Source organism: Mustela erminea, chromosome 19, assembly GCF_009829155.1.
Source record: "Mustela erminea isolate mMusErm1 chromosome 19, mMusErm1.Pri, whole genome shotgun sequence".
NCBI lineage: Eukaryota > Metazoa > Chordata > Mammalia > Carnivora > Mustelidae > Mustela > Mustela erminea.
Window position 1 is genome coordinate 25,767,643 of NC_045632.1, and position 27,472 is coordinate 25,795,114.

Sequence of the window (27,472 nt, forward strand, 5' to 3'; positions counted from 1 at the left end):
TCACTTTTCAATATAGCTTTAAATAACAGGCAACTGTCAGCAATACATAAGGCAATACACATATGAAACTCTCATATGAAAAAAATTCGATTTCATACTAATTTGAGAAATGGATGTTAAAGGTATAATCAAATTTTTTTTCACTTATCCAAATAGTAATAAACAAAAAGTAATACGCACGTTTTGGGAAAGGTGGGAGAAAGAAGCACTCTCTTAGGTTTCTGAAGGGCAATGTGGCTATGTTTTACCTTAAAAATCTTCACACTTGTTTAACCAGGTTATTTTACTTCCAGGCCCTCCCCTTAACTTTTCAGAGATGTACACAAAATAAGTACACAAAATAAGTCTCTATTTAGAATAAAAAATGAAATAAAAACAAGAAACTACTGTCCAAAAAAAGGATTAAATAAGCTATGTTACAACCATACAATGGATAAAAGTCATTAAAAGCCATGTTTAGGTAATTATAAAAATATCTAATAAAAACATTTAAAAAATATTTGTCATAGGCAACTCAATTACTACATTATATCTTGTCTCCCATAGGAAGTCCCACTTATAACAAGAATTTCTTCTAGAACTAATTGTTTAGCAAAGCTTTATATTTTCTAAAGAATGAGTATAGAGCATATGATGGATAATGAGAAGCATATAACGCATTTTCTTGGTGGCCAAATTCTTAGCTCAACTGTGTAGGACTCTAGTCCAAGAACAGTGGGGCTGTCTGTCTCTTCCTACTATCTCTCTTGTTATTATACAGCAGTTTGTAATTAATATATAATTACTTTAAATATATTTATATACTTAAACATTTATATATATAAAGTAATATGTAATTATTTATTCTGCCACATAACATGGCTAGACTGGTAGACTCTCCCAGAAAACTAAATGCTCTTTGAGGACTGCAAGCATTTCTTCTCATCCTTGTATTTCACATAACAAAGAGCAGAGGGCTTTGCATGGAGCAGGTATTCAATAACTTTGCTGAAATGATTTTAGCAGCAGAAATAATGTTTTGAAAAACACAGTACTAATAATAACAGTTTTTAATATTTCCCCATGTATTTTAAGCTAACTTTAGAAAGATTACTCAAAGAGATTTTCTTTACTGGTAAAAATAGGATGAAGAACAGAAAGAAATATAAGGTAAACAATTAGGAGGAAGCAAAATGATCTCTGCATAGAGACAATATGAGTTTATCTGTAGAAAACCCTAAAAATTCCACAAAAATGTGTCAGAATAAATGAATTTAGCAAAATAGCAGGACGCAAAATTAACACACAAAGTGATTGCATTTATACACACTGACAATGAAAAATCTAAAAAGGAAATTAAGAAACAACTTCATTAACAATAGGATGGAATTAACCAAGGAGGTGAAAGACGTGTAAAGTGAAAACTAAAAAACACTGCCAAAAGAAATCATTAAAAGACATAAAACAATGGAAATATATTCCATGTTCATTGACTGGAAGACAATATTATTAAGATGTCAATATTACCCAAAGTGATCCACAGACTCAGAACAATCCTTAACAAAATCCCAAGGACATTTTTTGCAGGAACGGAAAAATCCACCCTAAAATTCATAAGGAATATCAAAGGACCCCAAATAGCCAAAACAATTTTGAAAAAGAACGAAGGTGAAAAATTCAGTTTGATTTCAAAATTTACTGAACAGCTATGATAATCAAAACAGTGTGGTATTGGCTTAAAGTCAAATGTATAGGATACAGAGCCCCAAAATAAATCCTCCTATATATTGTCAAATGACTTTTGACAAGGGTGCCAAGACCATTTCGTGGGGGAAATGACAAGTTTTTTCAATGAATGGTGCTGGAAAAAACCAGGTATCCATGCAAAAGAATGAGGTTAGACTCCTATCTAACACAGTATACAAAAGTTAACACAAAACAGATCAAAGCCCTAAAGGGACAAAAGTATGTAAGTATGAAACTCTTCTGAGAAAATATAGGGCAAAAGCTTCATGACACTGGACTTGGCAATAATTTCTTGGGTAGACACCAAAGGCACAGGCAACAAAAAAACAAGACAAAAAAATGGGCTTAAAAATTTTTAAAAACTGGGGTGCCTGGGTGGCTCAATTGGTTAAGCGACCGCCTTCAGCTCAGGTCATGATCCCAGGGTCCTGGGATCGAGCCCCACATTGGGCTCCCTGCTCAGTGGGAAGTCTGCTTCTCCCTCTCCCTCTACTGCTCTGACTGCTTGTGCTCTCTAGCTCTGTCAAATAAATAAATAAAATCTTAAAAAAATTTTTTTTTTAAAAACTGCTGCATCCAGAAACACTATCAACAGAGTAAAAAAGCATCCTTAAAATGATAGAGAATATTTGTAAATCTTATCACTGATGAGGAATACTCTGAATAGAGAATAACTCAAACTCAACACCACCAAAAAAAAAAAAAAAAAAAAAAATCCAATTAAAAAATGGACAAAGGACTTGAATAAACATTCTTACGAAGGAGATATGCACATAGCCAATAAACACACGAAAAGATGGTCAACTTTTTTTTTTTTTTTTAAGATTTATTTGAGAGAAAGGGTAAGGGAGAGAGAAAGAGAATCCTTGAGCAGACTCCCCACAGAGTGTGAAGCGTGACGCAGGGTTTAATCCCAAAACCTTAAGACCATAACCTGAGGCAAAACCAAGAATCAGACCCTTAACTGCCTGAGCCATCCAGGCGTTCCACAATGTTCAACATTATTTATCATTAGGGAAATGCAAATCAAAAATATAAGAGATACCACCTTATACCCATTAGGAGGGTTACTATTAAACCCCAAACAAACAGAATATAACAAATGGCAAGTACATGGAGAACACTTACGCACTGCTGGTGGGAATGCAAAATGGTGTAGCTGCTAGAATGGCAGTTCCTCAACATATATATATATATAAAAAAAGAATTACCATATCGGCCTGAAATTCCATTTCCAAAAAACTGTAAGCAGGAGTTCTTTTCTTTTTTTTAAAATTTATTTATTTGATAGACAGAGAGAGATCACAAGTAGGTGGAGAGGCAGGCAGAGAGAAGGGCAAAGCAGGCTCTGCTGAGCAGAGAGCCCGATGCGGGACTCGATCCCAGGACCCTGAGATCATGACCTGAGCCGAAGGCAGAGGCTTAACCCACCGAGCCACCCAGGCACCCCTGAAAGCAGGATTTCTAAGAGACGTTTGTGCATCCATGTCCACAGCAGTATTACTCACAACAGCTAAAACATGGAAATAACCCTAAGTGTCCTTGAATAGATGAATGGATAAGCAAAATGTGGGATACAGAGGAAAGAAACTTGACATATGTTATAACATGGATGAATCCTGAGGACATTATGCTAAGTGAATAAGTCAGTCACAAAATAACAAATACTGTCATGATTTCACTTATTTGAAGTACTCAGAGTAGTCAAAATCAGAGCCAGAACATAGAATAGGGGTTGCTAGAGGGTGGGAAAAGGGAATGCGGAGTTAGTAATTGGTGTACAGTGTTAATTTTACAAAATGAAATGAGTTATATGGTAGGTCAATATGAGTGTATTTAAAACTACCAAATGAAACACTTAAAAATGGTTAAGATGGCAAGTTTTTTTTTTATTTACTATGGCTTTCTTCATTTGAAAATCAAAATAGATTATTTCATAGTTAACGAGTCTAAGTTCAAACTCTGAATATAATAACTTGGTGACTTATTTGATATACATATATACATGTATTTTATATTTATTCTTCACTTCTTTTTAAATTAACATATAATGTATTATTTGTTTCAGGGGTACAGGTCTGTGACTCATCAGTCTTACATAATTCACAGCACTCATCATAGCACATATTCTCCCCAATGTCCACAACCCAGTCTCCCCATCCCTCTCACCCCACTCCTCTCCAGCAGCCCTCAGTTTTTCCCTAAGATTAAGAGTCTTTTATAGTTTGTCTCCCTCTCTGTTTTCCTCTTATTTCATTTCCCCTTCCCTTCCCCTATGTTCCTCTGTCTTGTTTCTCAAATTCCTCATATCAGTGAGATCATATATTTATCTTTCCCTGATTGACTTATTTCGCTTAGCATAATACCCCCTGTTCCATCCATGTCATCGCAAATGGCAAGATTTAAGATGGCAAATTTTAGAAGTATTTGACCTCATTAAAAATAATTGGAAAAAAATTAGGGAGGAGGAACAAAAATCCAGCACTTAACCTGCCTGTCTGAGCTGTACTTGAGGTAACTAAAGAGATAATGATGGAATTTGTCTTTTTTACTAGATAGAAAATTCCAGATAATAATACATACAGATGAATGACAGATTTAAGGTGCCACAATTTTGGAACTCCTATTGAAATACTGGACATGCTCATAAATATCAATAGCACCTAAAACCATTAAGACAGCATCACAATGAATGGTCCATGCTGAGGAAATCTGAAACTACTGATCAATCTTAACAACACCAAAGAGACAGAATTTAAATCACATGTCTCCTAATGAGCTGAAACAAACAGCAATATCTAGGAAGTATTCTTGACCAAAAAAAAAGAAGTCTCATTCTGATCAAGGTTTCAAATTTAACTACTGGTTTAAAAGAAATACAGAGAACAGAGTCACATGCTAACACCATGAGGATAGAAATGGAAAATTCAGAGTTTGAGACATTCTGTAACACAAAGATGTTTTTTGATTTTCATTTTTTTCAAAGATTTTTACTTATTTGAGATAAAGAGTGAGCAAGCATGTGCATGAGAGCTGGGTGGGGGGTGGGTGGAGAAGAGGCAGGGAAAGGGCAGAGGGAGAGGGAGAAGCAGGCTCTCTGCTGTGCAGGGAGCCAGATGCGAGATGTGGGTTTGATCCTGGAACCCCGAGATCATGACCTGAGAAGGTGAAAGCTTAACTGACTAAGCCACCCAGGTGCTGACAGGTAATTTTTTTTTTTAATATACCTACGTACATTGTTTAGCTTTTGATTTGATGAAAACATTTAGGAGATAACTGGGACATTTTCAATAGTGAATAAATATTTGATGATATTAAGAAACTATTGTTAAATTTTTTTAGATATGAAAATGATCTTTTGGATGTTAAAAATAAAAAATTCCTTATCATTTAGAGATACAGATTAAAATATTCATAAGTGAAATGATACAATGTTTGGAATTTCAAATTGTTTGGGGCAGGAGGGGCTTGATGGTTGTACCAATGAAATAAGATGGGCCGTATGTTGATAATTGTTGAAGCTAAGTTATAAGGTATTTACCCCAAAGATACAGATGTCATGAAAAGAAGGCCATCTGTACCCCAATTTTACAGCAGCAATGGCCACGGTCACCAAACTGTGGAAAGAACCAAGATGCCCTTCAATGGACGAATGGATAAGGAAGATGTGGTCCATATACACTATGGAGTATTATGCCTCCATCACAAAGGATGAATACCCAACTTTTGTAGCAACATGGATGGGACTGGAAGAGATTATGCTGAGTGAAATAAGTCAAGCAGAGAGTCAATTATCATAGGGTTTCACTTATTTGTGGAGCATAACAAATAGCATGGAGGACAAGGGGAGATGGAGAGGAGAAGGGAGTTGGGGGAAATTGGAAGGGGAGGTGAACCATGAGAGACTATGGACTCTGAAAAACAATCTGAGGGGTTTGAAGTGGCGGGGGGGTGGGAGGTTGGGGTACCAGGTGGTGGGTATTATAGAGGGCATGTACTGCATGGAGCAATGGGTGTGGTACAAAAATAATGAATACTGTTATGCTGAAAATAAAAAAAAAAGAAAAGAAAAGAAAAGAAAAGAATAGTGTATCATATTATTCTACTTTTCTATGTTTAGAATTGTTCATATTAAAAAAATTTGTAAAAAACCTCTGAAATTTTTAAATTATAAGCTAAATACTTTTCTTACAGTTAAATTTAGAGCATTTATTAGTCAATAATTTTTAAATGGAAAAGGAAAGAAACATCAGGCAACAGGTATCTAAATTATCATGAATTTTTAAGTGGAGAATCCAAATTTTGATGTGGTTAACAAACAACAAAAGCAACTAAAGGTTTATTTATTATATCCGGTGCTTTTTTTTTTTTTTTTTTTAAAGATTTTATTTATTTGAGAGAGAGAGAACAGGAAGGAAGGGCAGCGGGAGAAGCAGGCTTCCCACTGAGCAGGGAGCCCAATGTGGGCTCGATCCCAGGACCCTGGGATCATGATCTGAGCCTAAGGCAGACCCTTAACCAACTAGGCCACCCAGGCACCTCTACGTCCAGTACTTTTAAAGTGTATCTAATATCACTGACTTCCTTATAACCCTTTAACATTTTGGTTTTACCATTCAATTCAGTAGGATATGATTACTATGAAAAGAATAAATAAAATCTTGTAATTCTTTGGCAGTTCAAAAGAAATATTTTACATTTATGTGTAACTTACCTGCTGTAAAATCTGCAGTCAGATCAATAAACGCATGAGAATGTGGAATTCGCATTTTACTTTTAGTGGTCAATGCAGGATGCCAGGATAAATTCCTAAAAAAAAAAAAAAAAAAAAAAAAAAAGAATTTTCTTAAGGCAAATATCAAATAAGCATTGTTTTAAAACAGAAAATCCTCTGTTGCAAGGTATTTTTAAAATGTATTGATTTTTGTTGAGATATTTCTCATACCATAAAATTCATTCTCTTTGAGTATACAGTTTCATGCTTTTTAGTATAGTCACAGTTTGCAAACTTCACCACTATCAACAGAAAAATTTCTTTACCTCAAAAACAAACCCTGTATCCATTATTTACTACCCATTCTCTTCTCCCTCTTGCCCTTGGCAAGTACTAATTTGCTTTGTATCATTATTATTTCCCTACTCTGGAAATTAGATATAAATGGAATCATATATGGACTTCTATGTCAGGTTTTTTTCACTTAGAATATAATTTCAGGTTCATGTATGTTGTAGCATGTGTCAGTACTTCGATCCTTTTAATGGCTGAATAATATTTCACTATATGGTTATGCTTTTTGTTGATTCATTTGTCTTTTTAAAAAAAGATTTTATTTATTTATTTATTTGACAGACAGAGATCACAGTTGGCAGAGAGAGAGAGGGGGAAGCAGGCTCCTTTTTGAGCAGAGAGCCCGACATGGAGCTCGATCCCAGGACCCTGAGGTCACGACCTGAGCTGAAGGCAGAGGCTTAACCCACTGAGCCACCCAGGCACCCCTATCCATTTATCTTTTGATGGACATTTGGCTTGTTTCCACTCTTGGCTATTATAAATAATGGTGCTATGAATATTTATGTACAAGTTTTTATGTGGACATATGTTTTCAATTCTTTTGGGTATATATCTAAGAATTGCTGGGTCACATGGTAACTATATATTTAGCTTTCTGAGGAACTGTCAAACTATATTCTAAAGTGGTTTCACCATATTATGTTCTTAACTAGCAATGTCAGAGGGTTCCAACATCTCTGTTTCTTTGTCAACACTTTTTATTTATTGTCCCTTTGTTTTATTATAGTTATCCTAGATGGTGTGTATCTCATGGTTTTGACTTGTATTTTCCTGATGGCTAATGATGTTAAATGTTTTAAGTGTATACTGGCCACTTGTACATCTTTGGAGAAATGTCCACTCAAATCCTTGGCTTATTTTTAAGTTAGATTTTTATATATAATGTTTTATTTTTAGGTAAAAGTTCTCACATTCTGCACATTGGCTTTTCACTTTCTTGAGAGCATCCTATGATGTACAGAAGTTTTTTCATGAATCCTATTCATTTATTTATTTTTTTGTTGATTGTTCTTACCTCTTCTTATCTGTCATATCTAGGAAACCATTTTAAAATCCAAGTTCATACAGATTTATCCATATGCTTTCTCCTGAGAATTTTATAGTTTTAGCTCTTATATTCTTCAATTCTTTTTTAAGAATAAGAAAAAATGATTTAATATTATCATAAATGTTTTTTCTAAGACAATGAAGAATGATGATTATCTCTTATGAATATTAATTCCAACATTTTGAGCCAAAGAATAAATTTAGAATCTTAAACCATATATCAAAAATTAACTCAAAATGGATCAAGGGGCTAAAACTATAAAACTCTTGTATGAAAACCTACGGGAAAATCTTCATGACCTTGGAGTTGGAAATGGAATTTTAGATATAATACCAAAAGAATTCAACAAGAGAAAAAAATAGATGAATTAGATTAATCAAAACTAAGAACTTTTGTACATCACAAGATACTATCAAGGAAGTGAAATGAGAATTTCATAGAATGGGAAAAAGTACTTAGCCTTTACAATTCAACAATTAAAAAAACCTAATTAAAAAGTGGGCAAAGGACTATATCTAAGAACATACACAAATGGCTACTAAACACGTCAAAGGACGCTCAACATTGTGAGTCATTAAGGAATTATGAAAGAAGACCTTAATGAAAAACTACTTCACAACCATAGGATGGCAATAATCAAAACCAAAAAAGAAAAGTGTTGGGGAGGAAGTGAATAAACAGAAAATTTTGTACACTACTGCTGGGAATATAAAATGATGCACCGCTGTGGAAAAGTCTGGCAGTTCTTCAAAAAGTTAAACATAGAATTACCACATGACCCTGCATTTGTATACTTAGGTATGTATCCAAAACAGTTGAAAACAAGTATTCAAACAAATACTTGTACATGAATACTCTTAGCAGCACTATTCACAATAGTCAAAACCTGGAAATAACCCAAATGTCCACCAATGGATGAATGGATAAACAAGATGCCATTCATACAATAAAAATATTTTATAGCCAAAAATGAAAATACCCTAAGTACTGATACATGGCACAACATGGATGAACCTTAAAACATTATGCTTTGTGAAAGAAGCCAGACATAAAAGGTCACATCCTGTATGATTTCATTTAGATGAAATACCAATGATAGGCAAATCCATAGAGAGAGAAAGCAGATTTAGCGGTTGCCAAGGGCTGGGGGTAGGGGGAAAGGGAAAGTGATCGTTTAATGGATACAGAGTTCCCTGCAGAAATAATGAAAAGCTGCCGGAAGTAGGTAATAGTCACAAAACATTGTGAATATACTAAATATCATTAAATTGTACACTTCATACGGCTAATTATACATTATGTAAATTTTGTTTAATTATAAAAAACAATCATAAAAAGTTTTCATATATCCTTCATTCAGTTTCCTTTAATGTCAACATCTAATATAACCATAGTACAATTATCAAAACCAGGGAGGTCACACTGGTAAATTATTATGAACTATAGAAGAGCGAGCAAATTTAAATAAAATAATTTCTCAATTCATCATCAGTAGAACACACTCCATTGTCAAAGTCATTGTCATTTATCAAGGCCCTACTTTGCTTTTCTTAACTGGTATCCAAGTACCCTCTTCTCAACTAAGAGCACTTTTTAAGATGTAAGCTCCTCTGAGGGACCCGACAGAGGCTCAACAGGTTAAGCACCTGACTGTTGATTTTGGCTCTGGTCACGATTTCAGGGTCATGGGATTCTCTTTTCCCCTTTTCCATGTGTCTCCCCACATGTTCAGGCACACGCTCTCTCTCTTAAAAAAAAAAAAAAAGATGTATGCTCCCCTGGATATCCTGATTCATAGATATTTCTATCTACATAGTCTAACCAGGATATGGCTCCCATATAGTGGCTGAAATGAAATATGGTCTAATTAGCAAATACTTGCTAGACTGCATCATAGTATCAAGTAGCATTTCTTATTCTTCTCTACCTCTAGTTAGAGCATGCTATTTTTTTTTTCCACAATACGATGTTCCAGTGAAATATATGTCATGTCCAAAGAGAAATTTAAGGCTAATTAATAAGTCAAACTTAATTATCAATATATCATCTAAGTGATTGGATAGCAAACAAGATTTATTTGAATTTGGTTTTAATGTGTTGGGAAAGCAGAGAGAAACAATTGACTAATTTTCTCTTGGCAGGTGGAGTCTGGGAAAAAGAAGAAGCATTCATCAGGAGAAAATTTTCCCTACACAAAGAGTCCATGTTCTACAAACAGTAACTTCTTCCCAATATCCTCATACACACTTTTTAACATACAGTAGGCCTCATCTGTTGCCTCACAAGACAGTAAAAACAAAATTAAGCAATGTTTGTATAACCCAATTTTATTATTTTAACGAAAATCCCAAAGTATAAGGTTATGACCATAAAATATGAAAGTGAGACACTGTATTCAGCATTCAGTGTAAGGTAATTCAATGCCAAGCATTCATGTCGTGTTTTTCTTTCATACTTCACAAGGTTAGAAATGCCTAAAATAATTTCAATCAAGTCCAATTTAGTAAGGCCAGTTCATTCTTTTTAAGAGACCATTTATTCACAGGTTCTTTAAATTCTGAGCATTAAAGTATTTTTAATTACTAACAAAATAATCAGAGGCAGGCTAGAGAGATTCTACAAGAAGTTTAACCCAAAGTCATTTCAGAAGAGTTTCCTAATGTTCCCAAGAAATTTGTAATTATAGGCCAAAAGTGAACTAAAAAATATAAGCTTCTACAGAATTGAGCTCAATGAGGTTAATCATGTGGTTGCCTTTAGTTACTACCTGAGAAATTATTGATTTCATTCCTTAAAAATCTTTTTATAAGTTTGCTTTGAAATAAGTTTTAGTTAGAATTCTAGAAAACTTAAACTAACTCTTAGAAACTACTTGACAAAAATGTACATTTCAAATAAAGAATTTAGAAGAGCAATAAACCAAAAGTGATAAAGTGGCAGACTAGGGGCCAAATTCAGCATAACAATGTGTTTTATTTGGCTCATATATTGTTTTAAATATTTTGCATTCATTGGTAAAAAATAAAAAATCAGATTTCACATAAAAATCTTCTTTCCAGCTTCTCTTGAAATACTAGTTCTGGTAACCAACTGGCCCTTTTCAGACACAGCTATAGTTCCTGTGGGCAGCCAAAGTCCCCACATTTCCAAACTGCTTCACTCACTTTGGTTTCCTTCAGGGTCCCTTTAGACATTTGAGTTTGCAACTCCAAACAAAATATTAATTATAATCTTCCTTTCTGGAACTCTTCCAATCAATATTCAAGGTCTTCACAGTACTTTAACTTTTATACTTGTTGCCTATACTCTGTTAAATTACAGTTATGTCTCTTAACTGATCCTTATACTTTCTAGTGGTAGAAGGGGATAGAAGGGAAGAGCTATTATTTCTTTTTGTGATGCATTTTGAGATAGTTGAAAATTAAATGTATATACAGTTGTATATCAAAATTTTATTTTTTAAAAATTTAAAGTTGAAAATAAAATTCATTCTCCTCTACCTTTACTGTTGTTCTTTGTACACAACAGTTTTTCAATAAGAAGCAACAGAAACCATCTTTATAAGCAACTGTATTCAAATAAACTATAACCTTCTCATATACATGCTCAAATCCATTTGAAGGCCAAGGTCACAAACTGTTCTCATTACAAAGGAAGAAAGAGCAGAGATGAAAAAATGGGCAGTTCTGAGCCATGTTGAGTCTATTTGTTGACATTTCTTGACCTCTATAGAAAATTCCAATTATTAGCTACCCACCACCCCGCCCCACAGGAAACATAATTATGTCAAGGTGTTCTAATTTGTGAGCACCATTACCCTTAATCTCAAAGAATAGCATTTATCAAAGGATGAATTTAAATGTAATTAATGTCAACTGTAGCTTTTGGTTGCCTATGGTAACTGCTCTTTGAAATGACTGATAATCCACCCACTTTTCAATGATCAGTCTATAATGAATTATCATTATTTTAGATATCCAGATAAAAGCAATTACCAGGAGGAGATGGATCTAGTATGCTTTTCTAAGCTCTCTAATTCTTTAGTCCACTGGTCTTCAAACATTTTCACTCAGATAGGCCCTAAAGGAATTTTTAAAAACTATGTATCCCTTTCCACATTTAAGATCCCTTCTAAAAAAGTAATCTAAATATTTTCATCAGTTTAAACTGTTATCAAATATGTAATTTTCAAATCTCTTAGAATTATTAAGATTGTAAAATAATTGTTCTTAAAAAAGTGTACCCAGTGGACTATAACTACCATACTGAGTTTTTACCCACCATTATCCACACACAAAAACTGCATGAACAAGACTGCTAGAAAAGATGGGGGAGTAGGAGGACCCTAAGTTCACTTCATCTTACTTATACAACTAGATAACACTCACATCAGTATAAATAACCCAGCAAATGACCCAAAGATTGGTAGAACTACAAAACTAAATATAAGGAGGCCACATCTAAGAGGGTAGGAAAGGCAGAGACAAAGTAGGGAGCCAAAAGGTGGGGAGCTAAACAGACCCACAGGACTGTTCACAGGAGGGAGGGATACTGTAGAGAGAGAGACTCTCACAGTAGGTAGACCTCACAGGGAAGACAAATCTCCCTCACCATTTGGCTTTGAAAACTAGAAGGGCCAAATTTCATGAGTTCTTACAACCAGCAGGACTTAAAACTTGAAACTTTCGAAATCACTGGGTTCCACTCTTGGGGAGCCATAAAGTGAGAGAAAATGGAGTTACTGCTCTTAAAGAGCACAATAAACAGTTTGAGGAGATACAGCAGAGAAGCAGTAGTTTGAAAAGTGCTATGGTCATACTGGAGGGGAACTGGTCTATACTAATCTCAGAGTGTGTGCTGGAGGGACAGGCTTCCATGGAAGAATTTTCTAGGAACAAAGAGATTGGCAGGTGGTATTTCCCTCCCCTGCCTCCCAGCATAAATACATGTACATCTGTGGGAACCAGTGCAGTGCCAACACTCCAACCTAACTTGCTTATACTGCAAGTCCTGCCCTGGCAGAACCCTTCCACCAGAGGACCTGAGCAAACCTTGCTAACACTGTGCACTCACCTCCACATACTTTGTGGATCCACCCCCTCCAAACCAGCTGGCCTTAGTACTGGCAATTGCAGCTTCCCTCCTGCAAAAGACCTGTTCGCAAACCTTTCAAAAACTGCAGGTCTGATCTGACAAACTATGCGGATCCACACCTTCAAATATGCTGTTGGGTAGAGCACATTCAGAACAATGCCAAGAGCCTGGCAGTATGCAAGCAGCCGCAACAAAGCCCAGAACAACTCCAAAGTAACTCTTTCCACAGAAAGAGGGAAAGATAACCACACATGTTAGTCAGACTATGGACCCAGCCATGGGCTGGGGCAGACAGCTGGTCTGACCGCAGATCCCACTCACCAACTGAAGCTTCTCAGGGAACAACACAGGGAAGGTACTCTGCAGTTTGGTGCTACTGCATCTTTGACAAATTGCTGGTCTGACTCAACTCAAGCCCAAGGCAGCCTCAGACTGGCCCATTAGCAACACAGGGACCAAATACTGCCCAGCACAGGCAAAGAGAGCCATTGCAGATGACTGGACTGAAGGCAAAAGCCAGCTCAGCCAGAAAAGGAGGGTATAGGCAACACACATAGGAGATACTCCTGAAGTGTAAGGTTCTGGTGAACAGGGGACACAGCAATGCAGGGCACGAAATGATCTTTTCTTCATAAGGCCATAACTTTCAAGAGCAGGAGATGTAGCTAACACTGTTAGCACAGAGAAACAGACCACAGAGTCAGACAAAAAGGAGACAGAGGAATATGTCCTGAAGGAAAGAACAGGACAAATGACAGCAAGAGATAAAAACAAAACAGAGATAAGTAATATGTCTGATAGTGAATTTAAATTAATGATCATAAAGATACTCACTGGGTTTGAGAAAAGAGTTGAGGACTTTAACAATGAGACAGAAAATATAAATAAGAACCAATCAGAGATGAAGAACCAGTAACTGAAATGAAATATACATTAGAAGGAATCAACAGTAGACTAAATGAAGCAGAAGAATGGATCAGCAAGTTGGAGGACCAAGAAATGGAAAGGAATCAAGCTGAATAGGAGAGAGAGAGAAAAAATAACACAAAATGAGAATAGATTTAGGAAACTCAGCCAACACCATCAAATGTACTAACGTTCCCATTATACCAATCCCAGAAGAAGAGAGAAAGAAGGGGGCAATTTTATTTGAATAAATAATAACTGTAAATTTCCCGAATGTGAGGAAGGAAATACATCCAGACTCAGGAGGTGCAGAGATTTCCCAACAAAACCAACCCAAGGAGGTCCACACCAAAATACATAATAGTAAAATGCCAAAAAGTAATGATAGAGGGAGAATTTTTAAAGCAGAAAGAGAAAATAGTTATAAGCAAAAGAAACCCCATAATGGTATCAGCTCATTTTCAACAGAAACTTTGGAGGCCAGAGGGAGGGGCATGATATATTAAAAGTGCTAAATGGAAAAATCTTCAGGCAAGAATACTCTATGTAGCGGCTGGTCCAAGTGCAGTCGTGTTTACATTAATTGATCACAACCAGTTACAGACTTCTTGGGGCGTCTGGGTGGCTCAGTGGGTTAAGCCCCTGCCTTCGGCTCAGGTCATGATCTCAGGGTCCTTGGATAGAGCCCTGCATCAGGCTCTCTGCTCAGTAGGGAGCCTGCTTCCCCCTCTCTCTCTGCCTGTCTCTCTGCCTACTTGTGATCTCTCTCTCTCTGTGTCAAATAAATAAATAAAATCTTAAAAAAAAATACTCTATGTAGAAAGACTATCATTCAGAATAGAAGGAGTGATCAATAGTTTCTCAGACAAATTAAAATCAAAGGAATTCATGACCATTAGACCAGTCCCACAAGAAATCTTAAAGGGAACTCTATATGAGAAAAGGATAGAACATAAATAATAAATAAGAAAAGTAGGAAACACAAGAGCAGAAAAAAAAGTATACTACAAAAATCAATCAAGGGACTCAAAAATAGAAGCTTGTAAATTGTGATACTATATACATAAAATGTGGGGAGGTGGGGGACAGGAGCAAAGAATGGTTCAAACTTAAGCGATCATCAACTTAAAACAGATTACTATATGCACAAGATGTTACAGACAAACCAGTTGGTAGCCAGAAATCAAAAACCAGTAATGGATATATAAAAAATAAAGGGAAAGGAATGTAAGTGTACCACTATAGAATGCCAACTAACCATGAAAGAGAACAACAAAAGAATTAGAACAACAAACAACCATAAAACAATGTGGGGATTCACAGTGCCAGAAGAGATAAAACCTGACTTGTATATGCCCCCCTGGATGAGGCCCATTGAAAAGCAAAAGAACACTGGGCCTCCTCTCAAGTTTCTTGGCTGAATGTGGCCAGATTCTTACTATGGCTCAAAGGTTTCATCCAGGGAGTAAATGCTTAAGTGCAGGCATCTGTAGTGGTCCTGTACCTCACTAACTCCTTGCCTTGCACGTGGTATATTAATTAAACTCACAATAAAAGCAGAGACAGAAGTTGGCTCAAGGCCTTTCACCACTAGAGCATCTGGCCGCCAGGCCTCTCCTTTCTCCTACTAAGCTTTTGGGAGTAATCCTTTCATTCACTGTCTCAGGGTTACAAAATAAGTAATAAAATAAGGACATAACTATCAATAATTACTTTGGATATAAGTGGACTAAATGCTCCACTCAAAAGACACAGGGTGACAGAATAGATATAATATAAGACCCACCATTATGGTGCCTACAAGAGACTCATTTAAGACCTGCACACTGAAAGTGAAAGGATGGAGAAGTATTAATGATGCACATGGAAGTAAAAAAGCCAGGGGAGCAACCCTTATAGTGAACAAAATAGACTTTACTTATTTTTTTTTTTATATTTTATTTATTTATTTATTTATTTAGATTTTTTCAATTTATTTATTTCCAGAAAAACAGTATTCATTATTTTTTCACCACACTCAGTGCTCCATGCAATCCGTGCCCTCTATAATACCCACCACCTGGTACCCCAAACTCCCACCCCCCCGCCACTTCAAACCCCTCAGATTGTTTTTCAGAGTCCATAGTCTCTCATAATTCACCTCCCCAACTCCCTTCTCCTCTCTAACACCCCTTGTCCTCCATGCTATTTGCTATGCTCCACAAATAAGTGAAACCCTATAATTGACTCTCTCTGTTTGACTTATTTCACTCAGCATAATCTCTTCCAGTCCCATCCATGTTGCTACAAAAGTTGGGTATTCATCCTTTCTGATGGAGGCATAATACTCCATAGTGTATATGGACCACATCTTCCTTATCCATTCGTCCACTGAAGGGCATCTTGGTTCTTTCCATAGTTTGGCGACCGTGGCCATTGTTGCTATAAACATTGGGGTACAGATGGCCCTTCTTTTCACGACATCTGTATCTTTGGGGTAAATACCCAGGAGTGCAATTGCAGGGTCATAGGTAAGCTCTATTTTTAATTTCTTGAGGAATCTCCACACTGTTCTCCAAAGAGGCTGCACCAACTTGCATTCCTACCAACAGTGTAAGAGGGTTCCCCTTTCTCCACATCCTCTCCAACACATGTTGTTTCCTGTCTTGCTAATTTTGGCCATTCTAACTGGTGTAAGGTGATATCTCAATGTGGTTTTAATTTGAATCTCCCTGAGGGCTAGTGATGATGAACATTTTTTCATGTGTCTGATAGCCATTTGTATGTCTTGATTGGAGAAGTGTCTGTTTATATCTTCTGCCCATTTTTTGATATGTTTGCCTGTTTCGTGTGTGTTGAGTTTGAGGAGTTGATTATACACCCTGGATATCAACCTTTTGTCTGTACTGTCATTTGCAAATATCTTCTTCCATTCCGTGGGTTGCCTCTTTGTTTTGTTGACTGTTTCCTTTGATGTGCAGAAGGTTTTGATTTTGATGAAGTCCCAAAAGTTCATTTTCGCTTTTGTTTCCTTTGCTTTTGGAGACATATCTTGAAAGAAGTTGCTGTGGCTGATATCGAAGACATTACTGCCTATGTTCTCCTCTAGGAGTCTGATGGATTCCTGTCTCATGTTGAGGTCTTTTATCCATTTTGAGTTTATCTTTGTGTATGGTGTAAGAGAATGGTCGAGTTTCATTCTTCTACATATAGCTGTCAAGTTTTCCCAGCACCATTTATTGAAGAGACTGTCTTTTCTCCACTGCATATTTTTTCCTGTTTTGTCGAAGATTAATTGACCACAGAGTTGAGGGTCCATATCTGGACTCTCTACTCTGTTCCACTGGTCTATGTGTCTGTTTTCATGCCAGTACCATGCTGTCTTGGTGATCACAGCTTTGTAATAAAGCTTGAAATCAGGTAACGTGATGCCCCCAGTTTTATTTTTGTTTTTCAACATTTCCTTAGTGATTCGGGGTCTCTTCTGATTCCATACAAATTTTTGGATTATTTGCTCCAGCTCTTTGAAGAATACCGGTGGAATTTTGATTGGAATGGCATTAAAAGTATAGATTGCTCTAGGCAGTATAGACATTTTAACAATGTTTATTCTTCGGATCCAAGAGCATGGAATGGTCTTCCATCTTTTTGTGTCTTCTTCAATTTCTTTCAAGAGCCTAGGACCTGACGGATTTCCTGGGGAATTTTACCAAACTTTCAAAGAAGAAATAACACCTATTCTCCTGAAGCTGTTTCAAAAAATTGAAGCAGAAGGAAAACTTCCTGACTCTTTCTATGAAGCCAGCATTACCCTGATCCCCAAACCAGGCAAAGACCCTACCAAAAAGGAGAATTTCAGACCAATATCACTAATGAATATGGATGCTAAGATTCTCAACAAGATCCTAGCCAACAGGATCCAACAGCACATTAAAAAGATTATCCACCATGACCAGGTGGGATTCATCCCTGGGCTACAAGAATGGTTCAACACTCGCAAATCAATCAATGTGATACAACAAATTAATATGAGAAGAGAGAAGAACCACATGGTCCTCTCAATTGATGCAGAAAAAGCATTTGACAAAATCCAGCATCCATTCCTGATTAAAACGCTTCAAAGTATAGGGATAGAGGGAACATTCCTCAACTTCATCAAATCTATCTATGAAAGACCCACAGCAAATATCATCCTCAATGGGAAAAAAGCTTGCAGCCTTCCCGTTGAGATCAGGAACAAGACAAGGATGCCCACTTTCACCACTCTTGTTCAACATAGTATTAGAAGTCCTAGCAACAGCAATCAGACAACAAAGAGAGATAAAAGGTATCCAAATTGGCAATGAAGAAGTCAAACTCTCTCTATTCGCAGATGACGTGATTCTTTATATGGAAAACCCAAAAGACTCCACCCCCAAACTACTAGAACTCATACAGCAATTCAGCAACGTGGCAGGATACAAAATCAATCTACAGAAATCAGTGGCTTTCTTATACACTAACAATGAAAATACAGAAAGGGAAATTAGAGAATCGATTCCATTTACTATAGCACCAAGAACCATAAGATACCTGGGAATAAACCTAACAAAAGAGGTAAAGGATCTGTACTTGAGGAATTACAAAATAGACTTTAAAACAAAGACTGTAACAAGAAACAAAGAAGGACACCATATAATTATAAAGAAAACAATCTAACAAGGTAATATAATTGTAAATATCTATGCATCCAACCTGGGGGCACCCAAGTACATAGAAAAGTTAATAACAAACATAAAGGGACTAATTGATAGTAATATAATAATAGGACAGGACTTTAACACCCCACTTACATCAATGAACAGATCATCTAAAGAGAAAATCAACAAGGAAACAGTGGCTTTTAATTGTACATTGGACCACATGAATTTACTAGATGTATTCAAATATTCCATCCTAAAACAGCAGAATACATACTATTTTCAAGTGCACGTGGACCATTCCCCAGAATGTATCACACGGTAGGTCACAAAACAAGTTTCAACAAACTGAAACAAGTTTCAAAAAATTGAAAAAAACAAAGTCATGCATCTTTTCTGACCACAACTCTATGAAATTAGAAATCAACCACAAGAAAAAATATAGGAAGAGCACGAATACATGAAGTTTAAATAACATGCTACTAACAATGAAGGGGTCAACCAAAAAATAAAAGAGAAAAGCAAATACACGGAGACAGAGTGCCTGGGTGGCTCAGTCAGTTAAATGTCCAACTTTTGGTTTCAGCTCAGGTCATGATTTGAGGGTTATGAGATTGAGCCGTGTCAGGCTCCACCTGCTTAAGATTCTTTCTCCCCACCCCCTCTGCTCCTCCTTACTAAAAAAATACATGGAGACAAATGAAAATGAAAACACAATGCTCCAAAATCTTCAGGACACAGCAAAGATTTTCTAAGAGTAAAGTTTACAGCAATATGGCCCTACCTCAAGAGGAAAAAACAAACAAACAAAAACCAAAAACTCAAATATTCAACCTAATCTTATACCCAAAGGAGTTAAAAAAGTACAAACAAAACCCAAAACCAGAAGAAAGAATATAATAAAGATTAGATCAGAAATAAAATAGAAACTAAAAAAGCCAACAGAACATATCAATGAAACCAGGAGCTGGTTCTTTCTAAAGATCAATAAAATTGACAAAGCCTTAGGCAGACTCATCAAGAAAAAAGGTTGGGGGGAGAGAGAGGGAAAGAGAGAGAGAGAGAGAGAGAGAGAGAGAGAGAGAGAGAGGACTCAAACAAAATCAGAAATAAAAGAGAAGAAATACTAACTGATACCAAAGAAATACAACCTATTGTAAGAGAATACTACAAATAATTATATACCAACAAACTACACATTCTAGAAGAAATGGATACATTTCTAGAAGTCTACAACCCCCTAAAACTGAATGAGGAAGAAATAAAAAGTTTGAACAGATTATAAGCAATGAAATTGAATCACCACTCAAAAAACTGTAACAAACAAAAGTCTAGGACCAGACGGCTTCACAGATGAAGTCTACCAAAAACTTAGAGCAGAGGTAATATCTATTCTTCTCAAACTATTAAAAAAAAAATAGGAAAGAAAATTTCAAAATTCATTCTATGAGGCCAGCATTACCCTGATACCAAAACCCCATAAAATGCCACTAATAAAGATAACTATCGGCCAATATTCTTGATCAACATAAATGCCAAAATTCTCAATAATAAATACAAGAAAACAGAGTCCAACAAGACATTAAAAAAAAATCATTCATCATGATCAAGTGGGATTTATTCCCGGGTTGCAAGTGTGGTTCAATATCCACAAATCAATCAATGTGATATATGACATTAACAAAAGAAAAGATAAGAATCATATAATCATTTCAATAGATGTAGAAAGAGTATTTGACAAAGTACAACATCCATTCGAGACAACTCTGGACAATGTAGGTTTAGAGGGAACATACCTCAACATAATAAAGGCTATATATGAAAAAAACCAAAGCTAATACTGTCTTAAAAAGGGAAAAACTGAGAGCTTTTCCTCTATAGTCAGGAACAAGACAGGGGATGTCCACTCTCACTGCTTTTATTCAACACAGTACTGGAAATCCTAGCCTCAGCACTCAAACAAAAAGAAATAAAAGGCAATCAAATCAGCAAGGAAGAAGTAAAACTTTCACTGTTTGTAGATGACATGATACTATATATGTATATAAAACCTGAAAAATGGCTCGAACTGATAAACAAATTCTGTAAAGTTCCAGCATACAAAATTAATATACCAAAGAGGGGAAAGACCTGTACTCTGAAAACTATAAAACATTCATGAAAGAAATTGAGGGTAACACAGAGAAATGGAAAGACATTGTAGTTTTGTGAATCAGAAACACAAATACTGTTAAAATGTCTATACTACCCAAAGCAATCTGCATATTAATGCAATCCTTATCAAAATACCAGTAACATTTTCACAGAGGTAGAACAAACAATCCTAAAATTTGTATGGAACCACAGAAGACCATGAATTAGTCAAAGCAACCTAGAAAAAGGAAAGCAAGGCTGGAGGCATCAGAATCCTGGACTTCAACTTGTATTACAAAATTGGAGGGGGAGATGAACCATGAGAGACTGTGGACTCTGAAAAACAATCTAAGGGTTTTGGAGGGGTAGGGGGAGGGACTTATTACTTATTTATTTACTCCCTGCTAAGCAGGGAGCCTGATGTGGAGTTTGATTCTGGAACTCCAAGATCATGACCTGAGTCGAAGGCAGACACTTAACCGACTGAGCCACCCAGATGCCCCTATTTTTTATTAATAAGAGAAAGAGAATAAACATTCCATAAGACATAATAAGATCCTTTACTTTAAATGGAACTTTTTGGGTATGATTTTATAAAAGTTTTCAGCTATATGATAGAAAAATGCTTATCAAATATGAAGGAAATTATGTAAAAGTTTCATCCATAGGTTTCGTAGTCCTAGTGAACATTCTAGTCACGTATATAATAATCATTGTCATCACCCAGATAAAAGGTACCTTCTTTCCAGTTAATGTTGTGTTCTAGTGCTAAAGTACTATGAAAAGCTTTAAGTTCTGCTATAGGAATTCGGTGTTTATTACGGATGTTTTTTGGTCTGCTGTCACAGGGCTCTCTCTGAACAAATTTTTTACAACTGTTATGGAATAGAAGAGGCAAAGTCATTAAAACAAAAGCTGTCATTACTCCCACAACCTTAGTCTACCACATCTGAAATCAGAATATCTCACTGTGGATCAGAATGCTCCCTTTTGCAGCCAACCTTCATCTTAAGAGACACAGGTATCAGGAAACAGAAATACTGGACATACAGGCACATCAATTTTAGGTAGGAGTACTATGAAATGTGATTTACGAAATGATCTGTTTGCATATTCCTTGGTAGGTCTTCATTCATGGTAAAATACATGACCAGACTACTGTGATGTGTTTCCAAAGATGGCCACATTATTTCCCATCCTATATGCTCTTTTGCATTTTAATTCCGCCATGCCCACATCCATAGGGAGACTCTATAATCCTCCAAGATTTCCCTTGAATATTTGCTAGTTCTTTGATCTGTTCTGACCAATAGAATACAGCAAGAAGTCAAGTGATGCTGTTTAACTTCTAGAATTGGATCTGGAAGAGAGCTATAGCTTCTACCTACACCTCTTAGGAAGCTCCTTCATTCACTTACAAATAAATAAAAATTCACTTACATACAATACTGCTAACCAATACCTATAAAAAAGTAGTATAATCAATCACCAGGGAATTGCAGGTCATTTGACCCCTCAAACGTCCTAGTGGAACTCCAGGAAATAAAATTAGAGATCCTCGGGGCACCTGGGTGGCTCAGTCATTAAACATCTGCCTTTAGCTCAGGTCATGATCCCAGCCCCACAATGGGCTCCCTGCTCTGTGGGAAGTCTACTTCTCCCTCCCCCACTCCCCCTGCTTGTGTTCCCTCTCTCACTCTCTCTTTCTCTCTGTCAAATAAATAAATAAAACTTAAAAAAATTAAATAAAAGTAGGGATCCTTAAGTGACATGCCATTCGAAATAATTACATCATATTCAATTCAGTCATTTGCTAAAGCTTTTCACTATTTCTATGGCTTAATTCTGAAAAGAAAAACGTTTAGATGAGAAACAATGGGAAAATAAAATAATTTATCTACAATAGGAAAATTTCTTTAGGAATATAGAAAAGTTAGAAAACTGTTGTGTTGTTTCTATGGAAATAATAGTAAAAAACTAATTTCTCAAGTTCTAATAGATTCCTTTAAATAACAATGTTCCAAATATAAATGGTATATAAGGTGAGAGGGGAAAAGGCTAATAGAGGAATTCTAGTATTTTCATATCAGAAAATATGAATAATCTCAAGCCACCTTTTTTGTTAAGATTATGAATACTAATGCTGATTACAAAGTTAACAATTACTTTGATGAGTATTTCGTCCCTTTGGAGTTATAAATCTATAATTTTCATATTTTTCTAAACAATAGATTTAAGTTACACAGTATCATATCATTACTCCATTAAGAAACATATTTGCAACATTTTCTGTATTGCATCAGCAAACCAACAAAATCTGCAGTATACATGAAGGGTGATTAAATAAATCAGTTATGGGTATGAAGTGAGAAAAGAAAAGTTTACCTGGGATTTATGCCTCTTGGATTGTGAGTAGCTAACTACATTTAAATAAAAGATACTAACTGAAATAAGTCAAGAAGAGAAAGACAATTATCATATGGTTTCACTCATATGTGGAACATATGGAATAGCGGAGGACCACAGGGGAAGGGAGGAAAACCGAATGGGAAGAAATCAGAGAAGGAGACAAATCATGAGAGACTCTGGACTCCGGGAACCAAACTGAGGGTTACAGAAGGGAGCAGGGTGGGTAGCTGGGGTAACTGGGTAAATGGGTAATGAGTATTAAGGAGGACATGTGTGGTGATGAGCACTGGGTGTCATATGCAACTACTGAATCGTTGAACACTCTATCAAAATTATCAAACACTAATGATGTACCATACACTGGTTAATTAAACATAAAAAAAAAGTTAAAAAAAAACTTTTGGTTCTATATTTTGAAATAATATAATTTTCTGTTCCATTGTAATGATAGCTATAGTCAATAGCAGAAATAAAAATAAATAAATAAATAGTAGATAAATAATTTTTTCGGCAGTGGAGAATAATATCCATCCATATAACTAACAGTTAAAAATGGATGCTTTCAGTGCCATTAATATTCATTCAAAATTTTTACGCAATCACTTGTGAAGTAAATGGAGTATATGTCAAAGTATTTATCTATTACATACCTACATTAATATTTCCAAGTATACAACTTGGGTCTGAACCAGAAATAAGTCTGAACTCGGTATGAGTCACAGAAATTTGAACAGACCAATATTATATTTGGCTTTGATTAAAATTACAGGTACAAATGCTTTCACTTCAATACTAAATATTCTGAATGCTTATGCAACATCAGTTTCAAATTCCCTTTTATAGAAAATGCTCATTAATGATAACCTCACATCACTGCAAAAGCTCCTCTAACACTTAATGGCTAGGTGTTATTTCTAAGTAATGGGGCACACGGTTACATTATTTCAAGTCACTACAAAGTGAGGTTGAGACACAAACTGAAGCATCACCTTTGACCATTTAACATACTTCAAATATCTCTGGCACCCAAGTAGATTTAGTACCCTACTTTCCCTGTTAGATAGACCCCACTGTACCAATTAAAAAGGATCCTTCTGCCTATTACCACTGCCTGCTTAGACTGACCATGTGTACATTTACTCCAGCCAAACCAGTCATGCTAGTTTTATTTGTGGGCAATCTCCTATTTCCATGCTGGCACTGGACCGGGTTATGGTTGTAGGCTTTTCAGCACAATTCTATGGGAGCATTTAGTACTCTATTTAAAGATCATTGCAAATTTCCCATAAAATTAAGGATCTGCAAAATTTAATTAAATTTAAGATAATCTTGGGTCTGCCATGCCCATAAAGCACAACATTTAAGTTGCAAAATGTAGGTTAGGTTTCTTGATAAATAAGACTAGGGTGCCAGTCAAGGTCTCATGAATAGTCCAAAATGTCAATGCTGATGGCTTTTTTACTTATGTACCAGTACATATGTCTCTAACTTGTAAAAGTGATATGGCCTAGACACATTTTTCTTATTTTAGTCACACATTAATGCTTGCTCCCATAGGGATATATTAAGCTTTCTGTTGTCTGGAATCATGATATTGCTAGGCTATAGTTATCCCAGCAATGCTATGGACAGGAATTCTTTTCTGTCAGTTTATATAATTTCATTCTTTAAACTGGCATCAGAATAAATCTTGTTTACAAACTTGTTACTACAACACAATTAGCTATTATTGTTTAATCTGTAAATTAAAGTATAAATGAGAAAAAATGAGAATATTACTCTAGTATACTGAAATATACCAGAATATAGTGTCTAAAAAATAAAAGTGAATATGTCTCTAGGCATAAGTTCTTAAAGCTATTGTTTTTCAGTAAACATCAGAGAAAAAAATCTAATGCAGAATTCAGAACAATAAGCTATGATACTATCACATGATACTCTCAATAGTTTTCTTGTAGATTAAGTAGAAAACCCATAAAGATACTGGAAATTTTACTCTCTGAATTAATGATAGCTGTTTCAATAGTTTTAATTTCTAAAGGTCAAATTACATATTAAAAGTATTCCAAGTATTTCTTTGACTAAAGTGGAGATTATTCCACTTAATAAAATAAAGCAGGCCTGAATTCACCATCACGTTCTCAATCATAGGTATGCCTTTATTTATTTTTAAGGTTTTATTTTTAAAGATTTATATATTTATTTAAGAAAGAGAGTGTGCACAGATGAGCGTGGCAGGGGGAAGGCCAGAGGGAGAGGCAGAGAGAGACTCTCAAGCCAAATTCTTGGTGAGGACGGAGCCATACCTCATGACCCTGAGATCTGACCTGAGCCAAAACCAAAAGTCAGAGGCTCAGCCAACTGAGGGACCAGGTGCCCCGAGTTTTTATTAATTTAAGTAATCTCTACACCTAACCTGGGGGCTTGAACTAATGATCACAAGATCAAGAGTTGCATGCTCTTCCAAAGGAGACAGCCAGCACCCCCCCAACCCCCACCTTTTATGCCATTAAACAGAGGAAACAAAAAGACAGTTTCCTGAATAGTACCAGCTCAAAGCAAACAAGTAGGACTGGCAGTGGCAGGAGTGACCTCTGCCTTCCTCCAACCCCACCCACACTCAGTTCGGCCTAGACAGGGCTACTAGGCAAAGCAAGATCTCCAACCAATTGGTCTCGAATGCAGGTCTCTCTTTCAGATATTTTTCAAATACTGGGGAGAAAAACTATGTTTGTCATTCAAGATTCACAGTAAGTCCCTTAACGATCACTATCACCAGCATTAAAATACCCATATTCCTTATTGAAAACCCTCAGAAAAAGTGACAGGAAATGTGACAGTTTCTTCTCATAATACCTTAAATTTTGACTACGGGCTGTGAATCACATTTCAAAAGGTAAATATAAAAATATATGACTTTTCCAAAACACAGGAAAGAAATTCATTAGATTTCCCAACACCTGGGGAAGACAAATTATTAATAAAGGTAGTTCATTGCACTTGCTGGAAAGTCAAACAAGTAAATGCGTTCTGTACTTTTTATTTTCCAAAGATGTATTATTTGAGAGAGAGCAAGAGAGAGAGAGAGCTTGCATGGATGCACACGTGTGTGCAAATGTGGGGAGAAGCAGAGGGAGACTCTCCAGCAGACTCACCACTGATGGTGGAGCCTGATGTAGCTCTCTATCCCACTACTCATGAGATCATGACCTAAGCTGAAATCAAGAGTCAGATACTTAATTGACTGAACCACCCAGGTGCCCCATGTTCCGTATTTCTGAACTAAATTTCTGTCTTACCAGACAAAGAAAAAATTAACCAATCTAAAGGCATCTCATGAAAAGTAACTTGCTATAAAAGTTAGGAGGCCAGTTCTATTTAAGTCTAGAGGAATTATATCTTTGAATTCCAAGATTCCAAAGTTTTTTGAAAGAGTGGCACGCATGGGTAGTAAGAGACTCCTAGCACACATATTTGTCAAAGATAAAGAACACAAAGTTTCCAGAGTGCAGAGAAGGAGTGTTTACATTCTCAGGCAATGATTGCTCATTGAACAAATAAAATGGAGAAGGAACAGGCTTATCAGTAAAAGTCTCGGAGCAAACATGACTAAGGTAGAGAATTCAATCAAGACTGCAGGCATCTTTTTAATTAAATTTTTCTTAAAAAACATCTAATGAACCAATATTCAAATGGGGAAACGTAAGTTTATACCTTTAATTTCCAAGAAGATAAATGATTAAGCCAGTTCTACCTAGAGAGCAGTTGCAGATCAAATCCCAAACTGTTTGAGAAAGCCTATTTGATGACCAAATGCCCTTTTAAAAGTCTTTAGAAGCAAGGATTTCCAATGAGGTGAGTTTTCTCCTAATGGTTAATGCAATCAGTTCACATAGGCACACAGATCCTGTAGCAGCAATAAGTACAATTAATCACATGGTTATAATCATATTTACTCACCCTCCCAATAGTATCTGTGGCTGGCTGGATTCATTTGTAATACCAAATACATCAGGAATTAAATCACCATTGAAGCTGAAAAGAAAACATTAAAAACATTAAGCAGCTATTTCATAAAATTCTCATGTTCTAGCTTTAAAAGGAAAATAACCTTTGGGAGGTGTGGTCGATATCACAATGCTCACCAGTTTCTACTGTAGTGAATAAAATGTTAGCAGAAGTGTAAGACATGTGTTATTTCTAGGCAAAAGGGTTTATTATTATTACTGGACCATCCAGCCTGCTTTCAGCTTGCAGTGGCAATGAGAAGACCATGTGTTTCATGTGGTCCGGCCCCACAGATGATGGGGCCTCTGGCACCTGACTGATGGCACAGAGTTGAGCCTACCACAGACCCACACTGGACAGGGAGTGCAAGCAAGAAATGAACTTCTGTTGTGAAATTTTAGGGCTGTCTGTAGTTTCTGC

General features: G+C 36.1%; 1 protein-coding gene across 1 annotated transcript in view; it reads right to left on the reverse strand.

The window, feature by feature from the left end:
* ITFG1 (integrin alpha FG-GAP repeat containing 1) overlaps positions 1–27,472 on the reverse strand; it is a 293,792-nt gene that overhangs the window by 256,340 nt on the left and 9,980 nt on the right. Inside the window, exons 5-6 of the mRNA XM_032326067.1 lie at positions 27,005–27,079; positions 6,440–6,534 (exon numbers count right to left, since the gene is read on the reverse strand). Of these exons, the coding sequence (XP_032181958.1) occupies positions 6,440–6,534; positions 27,005–27,079 (170 nt within the window). The remainder of the gene's footprint in view (positions 1–6,439; positions 6,535–27,004; positions 27,080–27,472) is intronic.